At 53.8% G+C, this 7,694-nt stretch overlaps 1 protein-coding gene across 2 annotated transcripts in view; it reads right to left on the bottom strand.

Annotated features, from left to right (window-relative positions):
• Positions 1-7,688, bottom strand: part of PNPLA1 (patatin like phospholipase domain containing 1) — a 44,916-nt gene extending 37,228 nt beyond the window's left edge. For both annotated transcript variants that reach the window (XM_015560862.1, XM_006759054.2), the window contains exon 1: positions 7,455-7,688. In XM_015560862.1, the coding sequence (XP_015416348.1) occupies positions 7,455-7,659 (205 nt within the window). In that variant the 5' untranslated portion in view covers positions 7,660-7,688. The remainder of the gene's footprint in view (positions 1-7,454) is intronic.
• Positions 7,689-7,694: the final 6 nt, after the last annotated feature.

Here is a 7,694-nt window from a genome sequence, read left to right as displayed (position 1 = left end):
TGTCTCGGTGAAGCCCTCGCTGTGCCCACCAGTGCAGCGACAGCATCAACCTTGCAGCTGGCAACACGCTTCCCAGGGCCCCTGTGATTCCCAGGCCGCACGGGGAGGGGGAGGCATCCTCCTCTCACCCTCACAGGGCTGGGCTGAGGCTGCCGGGCTGGTCCAAGGTCACTCGCTGCTGAGTGGGTTCCCAGGACCAGCTTGGCGGAACCCACTGCCCTCCTTCCTAAGCCCCACTCGGCAGGACCACTGAGGAGACTCTGACTGGAGGGCACATCCGTAGCCTTTGTTCCCAGGAGCCTGCTTCCCGGTCGGGGCTCTTTCTCACGGGGATTCTGGTCTCTGTGGCGAGGGGGGGTGGGGAGGTGGCGTCAAGGATTTAGCGCCTGCTGGGAGTCAGGAGAGGCTCTCAGGGGAGGTGACATCTGAGGTTGGCCTTGGAGAAGGGGGGGGGCATAACAGAGGGAGAGGGAGCGCTGGTGCAAAGACACAGGGAGCGGGCACAGGGAGCAGACACATCTGCGCAGGGAGAAGAGCGCCCGATCCCCGTCTACCCTGCAGCCCTGCCCTTGTACGATTGACTTGGTGGTTTGGGTGTTTGTCGGAGGAGGTTGAGGTTGGTGCTGTTGAGAGGGCAGGGTGGGAGCTAAAGGAGAATAATGACGGTTAGAGGTCTACACAGAGTCGCCTGGTGAGCTCAGCTGAGGGTCAGCTCAGTCCCTCTGTCCCCCCTCACCCAGCAGGTCCTGGCTGTGAGGTCGGCCAGCCTGCCCCCCGGCTCTCGGCTCTCAGACTCAGTCCTCATCCACAGAGAGATGCCCGCCTGACCCTCCCGCTAAACAAGGCCAGTGAGCCTGCCCGCACCGTCTGTGGGAGTTGAAATATTTCCAAATAAAAATCATAAGAGAAAACCAAGCAGGGTGGGGAGTGTACAGATGAAACCCAGTAGGTAAATGCTATCATTGTTTGTTAGATGATGGGTTCTCGCAGGTTCATTATGTTATTCTTTCCAACATGTTTATATGTTCCCATTAAAAAGCTATTATGAAGTTTTAAAAATGTACACAAATGTTCATAGCAGCATTATTCATAATGGCCCCGACTCTCACCTGAATGATAAACAGAATGTGACCTGCCCACGCAATGGACTAGGACTCGCAGCAAGGAGTGAGCCGCCAGGCGAACCCGGAAGCAAGCTGAGTGAGAGGTCAGGGCTCAGGACCTCGCGTGTGCGGCCCTTTCTACAGGGAAGGCGCGGAGGAGGCAACTTGATAGATAGAAAGTGCTAAGGGGCACGGGGCTCCTTTGGGGGGTAATTGAAATGTTCTATAATTGATGGTGATGTTGGAGGGACAACTTTGTGAACATATTAGAAGCCATTGAATTGTATGCTTCAAATGGTGAACTGTCTGATCTGTGAAGTACATCTCAGAAAGCTGTTCTAAAAAACTGAAAAGCAGAGGGTGGGGGAGAAAGACACCCGGGAGAGGCCGTGGGCCCAGGGGCGTCACCCTCCTCTGAAAGGCGGGCTGGGTGTGGGGATTGGCCACGGGGACGAGATAGACCAGCCCGAGCCGGGTCAGTCTTCCTCATTTACGGCCCAGCCAGAGCCTTCATAGGAACGAATCCGGCCTACAGCCCCCGCGGTGAAACTTCTCTCCGCCCCGGAAAAAGCCATCCCTGAGGACAACCAGATCCGGAGTTTTCATTAGCACCATCCGTGATGGGTATGTTGCAGGTTTGCATGTGAGATGCCAGACCAGTTTGTTTCCGCCGCCTGGGCACACACCGTGGCACCTGAGGTGGCACTGCCTCCCCGTTTTCCAAAGGGCCCTGGGTCTCAACCAGGGCTGCCCCCGAAATTCCTGGGATGCCCTGGCTCCGCCCCAGAAATCCTGACAACATGTTTGGGGAGAAGCCTGGGCGATGAACATTTTAAAGCTCCGCAGGGGATGTGACCGTGCAACTGAGATTAAGGACCTTTAACTTAATGAAGTTGTTTTTTCTAACAACTAGAAGAAAATATCAAAATTATGGCAGAGCAGGGGTAGCAGAGTCATTTTTCTGCCAAGCCCATTTGGATATTTATAACATCATTTGTGGGCCACACACAATTGTCACCTTAAAAATTAGCCTGCTGCACTTAATTAACTCACCCCAATGCCTTGGCAGGGCCGGTCCAAATGACTTCTCGGGCCTTACACGGCCCGCTGGCTGAGTGCTTCGTACCCCGGGCATAGAATGAGTAAGTATTCTATCACAAGACTTTCCACATCGACCCCTGACACCAGTGGGACACACTCTTCACGCCCTCTGGAGGCGTCATGCCCCCGTGTGACTGTGTTTGTTGTCATGCCCGACCTCATCAGAGGCCTAGGCTCCTGCCCAACCTGTCCCCACCTGTCAGACGTCTACTCGCCTTTCCAGCACCAGCTCAAATGCCGCTTCCATGGGGCCTTCCATGATTGCAGGCATTTGCTCCCTCCCTCTGCACTTCTGTGCCTCTTCATTTGCGAGCACTCAGTGGGAGCTTTCTTGTGCTATGATCACCTGGCTGCCTTAGAGTCTGAGCAGAATGCACGCCTCTGGAGGCCAAGGGCAGAGTTGCCTTTTGAATGCTACCTCTGTGTTCTTTACAGGACCTAGTATGTGCTCAGCAAACATGCTGAATGAATGAATGAATGAATGATTGGATGAATGTGAATGACTGCCTTGCCATGCTGTTTTTATAGAGAGGAAAGTGTCTACTAACTTAAGTGGGGATGGGGTTTTAAGTCCACCAAATCCCCATTCTCTGATAAGAAAAATTTTATTTTTCAAAATTATGCAAATGCCCATCCCCACTTCTGCCAGATTGGAAATCCCGAATCCCCTGGTTGTCATGGAGAGCATCTCTCCTTGGATGAGTGAATCCGTCCACAAACGTTTACTGCATCTAATGAAAAACCAGGCACTGTGCTGGTTTCAGCGTTTTCATGCGGCCTCACCTCGGCCTATCACAGAGCGAGGCACACATCTCCAGATGAGCCCAGTGCTGCTGGCTTCCACAGAACAAAACACCATCTCAGGACGGGGGGCCCAGGCTGGGAGTGAGAGGAGGGAGGCCCTGGGCCCCATGCGCTGAAGAATATGGTTAAAAAGAGGCAAACCGCTGATTCTATGCAGATGGTCTGACTGTTTACACGTGAACTATGAGATAGTCTACCAACAAACTTTTAGCGCTAGTAAGAAGTTCAACAAGGTTGCTCAAAACAAAATTAATATCCAAGAGTCAACATTCTTTATATCAGCAATAATCAGACTAGAAAATGCCATAGAAAAAAAGATCCCATTGCCCATAGCAACAAAAACTAACACATCTAATAAAAGACTGACACAACCTTTATTAAAGGGAAGAAAAGGCCAGAAGAAATAGAGAGATAGCTGTCATTTCGATCAAAATCCCAACAGAGCTTTTCAATGAGGGGAGAGGGGGAGATAGGAGGGTCAAGAATAACAGAGTCAGTATTTGAAGAAGAAATTGAAGTAGGAGGAGGAGGAGGAGGAGGAGGAGAGGGATCGCCATATAAGGCTCCAGCGATGGAAACTGCGGGTGGTGCAGAGGTAGACAAGTTAGCCAGAGGAAGAGGAAGAGACTCCGGGGCAGACTGAGAATCCAGGAGCTGGAATAAGCCGGAGGCAGCATGCCAAACAGGTGCGCAAAGGGCTGGCGATAAATGGGGTGGGACGATTGGCTCGCTTAGCACTTGGCAAAATCATTAAAATGTGGGTTTCTACCTCAAACTAGCCACGACATAAATTCCAGCCTAAATATGAAAGAGCAAAACTCAAAAACCTTTGAAAGAAACTAGAGGAGAAATCATTATAACAAAGTCAAGATACTAAAAAAAAACACACAAGTTGTAAGAGGAAACGACTGATACATTTGACTCATTAAAATTTTCTGAAGGACAAGAGCCCTCATCATCAAAATAACAGCAAACCATGGAGTGGACTAAGACGGCCGCAATGTCTGTAACTGACAAATGGCTAACGTACAGACGGTGGAAAGAACATCTACAAATTAAAGAGAAAAAGCTAACGCGTAGAAAAAAAAACAGGAAGAGGTCACGAGCAGGCAAGTCACACGAGCAAACACAAGCGATCAATGAACACAGAGATGCTTAACCTACCAGTAATCAGGATACGCAGATTAGATAAAGTGAGACGTCATTTACATTCATTACATTGATTGAATTCATACTTGGCAGTCTGACAGCACCAAGGGCTGATGACATCGTGGGGAAATTAGTGGTTAAATTGGTACAACCACTTGGGAGAGTAATTAAGCCACGTCTGGCATGGCTAATGCGATGCATACCAGAGGGAAGCATTCCATGTGGGCGTGGCCGACACAAACACGGACGCTCGGTGCGGTGCTGTGTGTAACGACAGAATGGCGGGAGGGACCCTGAGACAGTCCTCATGGAATATACACTGAGAGAGGCCGAGAGCCTCAAAGATGTCAGGAGACCGAGTCCCGGCTCCTGGTGTGCTTCTAACTGGTGACAGATGTTACACACGTCACTGGTCCCTTCGAGTAGAGACTATCTCCCCCACCCCAGGTCTGAGGTCAAATCCCACCTGCTCATAGAGACCTCCCTGACCTCACTAGTGACACCACCAGCATCTGCAGAGCAGTTTAGAAGGTGAGCGTGGAGACGCTGGCCAAGCGGGGTTCAAACCCCAGCTGTAGCAAATGCTGCCCGTGTGCCCGCAGGCGAGTTAGCTAAGCTGTCTGTGACTCAGTTCCCTCCGCTGTCAATGGAGATGGTCATAGTTTCGCCTCAGAGGGCTGTTGTGAGGGCTGGATGAGTTGAGACCCCGAGGCCTGAGAACCGCCTGAAATAAGGAAGTGCTGGGCAGTAGGAAACGCCGTGGGGGGAAAGCGGGGGAAGTGGGCTGGAGTGACGTGGCTCAGCGCATAAACAGGCTGCTGAGCGAGAAGCTCGGGCCCCCTACATCTCACCCCTCCCTGGACTGCCCTCCCCATCAGGGCAGCACGCGGCCCAGCCCCGGTCCAGCCAGCTGCCCCTCTCCCGGCCCCGTTCCTCCCCCTGCTGTCCAGGCCCGTCACAGCCTGGCCAGGTGGGTTTGGGGCAGTGTTCATGGAGTCGATCGAATTGGGTTAATTCTGTAAAGTCCTTGAGTGCCAGAGGATGTAGCCATCTCTGATTCCCGCAGATGGTCATTTTAAGTGGAGATACGACACAAGGAGGCGGGCGCAGTGGCCCAGGCGAGCGACACAGACTCGGGAAAGGGAGGAAATCTGAGGCAGGGACTCTGTGAGCCCAGGTCAGGGAGAGGGGCTCCCCCTACCCCGCTCTGGAGGCCTGTCCCGGGCCTTCAGTATGACTGAAGCAGTAGCTGCCTCATGCACAGGATTCTGTGAAGAAAGATCCAGGGCAGCCATTCCCAACCTTTCTTTGGCCAGGCCCCCCCCCAAGCATCTCTAAACCCTGATGCCCCCCCCCCATGACACATAAATCTTATTGTTCGAAGTGATATGGAAAAAATAACAAATAAAGTTTCAAAACATATAATAGAAAACTGAAATGCATAAATATGTCACAATATATATTTATATGTTGTATATGAGGCCCCTAGAACCATAAGAAAGGTAAAACATTCACTGTTAATAACCCATTCTCGAATTGCCCCCCTTAAAGATCAAATTGCTCCCCTGTGGGGGGTGTGCCCCACGCTGGGAACCACTGATCTAGAAGGATCCAGGCAGAGCCCTTAGCACTGGCTACAGGAGGGCGAGCGGATTGTGGTGAGTGTGGGGCGAAGGGTGGAGGTAGTGGAGGATTTTTTTCTCTATATACTTTTACTCTATATACTTTTACTCTATATACTTTTACTCCATATACTTTGGCATTGCTTGAATTCTGTACAGTGAGAGAGAATTGGTTTATTGCACGTGAAATATTCAAAAGAAAAGTTAACGTTGCCCAGAGGAGGTACTTCACGAAGGGCATTTATTATCCTTTAAAACAAAGACAAAGACCTCCTGCCCTGCACTCAGGATGGAGCCCGGGGCATCTCCTCCTCACACACCGGCCCCTCAGCCAGGCTCACCGGCCCCAGCTTCAAAGTGCACCCTGAATCCAGCACCCAGGCGCTTCTCTCCACCCTCCCCTCCCTCCCCTCCATGCTTCCTGTTCCCACCCTGGGAGCGGGGTCCTGGTAGAACCCCCACTTCACAGGTGCAGACACGGAGGCCCAGAGCATGAGTGATTTCCCCAGGTCCACGTTGTGAAACGGCAGGGCTGGGTCCAACCCACAGGTGTGTGTGCCCTGAGCCACCCCCACATCGCCTCCCTCACAGCCTCTGTGCCTCGCCTCTCGGGGAGGGATCAGAGCTTCTCCTCTGTCTCAGGCTCCAGGAGATCTGGTCCCTGCCGGCCTCTCAGCCTCCCCCACCCCTCACCCTCTCCTCCCCCCCTCCAGCTCCACCAGCTCCCTGGCTGCTCCTCGCCTAGAACATTCTTTCCTGCCTGACCTTCGAATGGCTTCTTCTCTCAGTCTCTGCTTGAATGCCGCCTCCTCCAAGAGGGCCTCCCTGATCACTCTTTCTGAAATACTCCCCACTTTATCCTCCAACCTCTTCCTGCCGTCATTTCATTCGTGGGTCTTGCGCTTCCTGTGGTGACACCAGGTTACTATGTGGCTGTCCATCATGTGTCTCCTTCCCTAGCATTTCTGTTCCATGAGGACAGGGACTCTGTCCCTTGTGCCTGAGCAGAGCTGGGCACAGAGCAGGAGCTCAGTACATGAACTGAGGCCCGTGTGGACGGACTCTGGGCCTCCAGTGCCCGGTCGAGGCCTGCTGTCAGGGCTGCTGGGATCGTGCCCACCCACACGGAAGGGGCTTTTGCCCTGGGGTCAGCGATGTGGCCCATCCTCTCTGGGCCCTGGACTGGCGGCGAAAGGTGAAATGAGAGCGTCCACACTCCTTCCCAGTTCCTCCCATCTTGCCTGCACCCACCACAGCCCCCAGGCGCCCCCTCTCTGCAACTGGAAGGTGTCCTGGCCACCTATCCCCACCCAGGCGGTACAGACATGGGCCGTTCACATGTGCCAGGCAGGGACCCTTCCCCCACGTCTGACTGTGCCCCCTGTAAGTCCCCAGACCAGGATGTGGGGGGGACCTCCTGCCTCAAACTGAGGGAGACGGGGCCTCACAGGTAAGAGCAGGAGCGAGAGATGGGGCCAAGCTCTCGTGGGTCAGAGCTTGGCACCCGGCAGACTCCAGCCTCAAACATCACAGCTGCCACCAACCCACTCGACCCACCTCCTCCCAGTCTCCCAGGAGCCCTGGCTTTGCTCCCCTAAGCATCCCTGAGCGACCCGAGGCTCCATCTTCGGGGACCCCCTCCCCTGAGGCTCTGGGAGCAGAACCGAGGCCTTACCCATCTCAATGCCGCAGATGACCAGGGCGGCGATCACGGCTCCTGCCGACGTCCCGGCGAAGCGATGGGCGGTCTCCAGCATCCGGGGGGCCAGGTCCCGCAGGGCGTCCACCGCCCCAGCCTGGTAGAAGGAGAGGAAGCCGCTGCCCGAGAAGGAGATGGAGTGAGGGGTGTCAGGGTCCCCCTTGAACACCTGTTCTTCCATCTCCTTGGCCTGGGGCTCCGGGTGGGGAGGAGGCA

The sequence above is a fragment of the Myotis davidii genome, unplaced genomic scaffold, assembly GCF_000327345.1.
Source record: "Myotis davidii unplaced genomic scaffold, ASM32734v1 scaffold1036, whole genome shotgun sequence".
NCBI classification, from domain to species: Eukaryota; Metazoa; Chordata; class Mammalia; order Chiroptera; family Vespertilionidae; genus Myotis; species Myotis davidii.
Note: the sequence above shows the minus strand (reverse complement) of the source record. Positions and strands in the feature narration are given on the sequence as shown.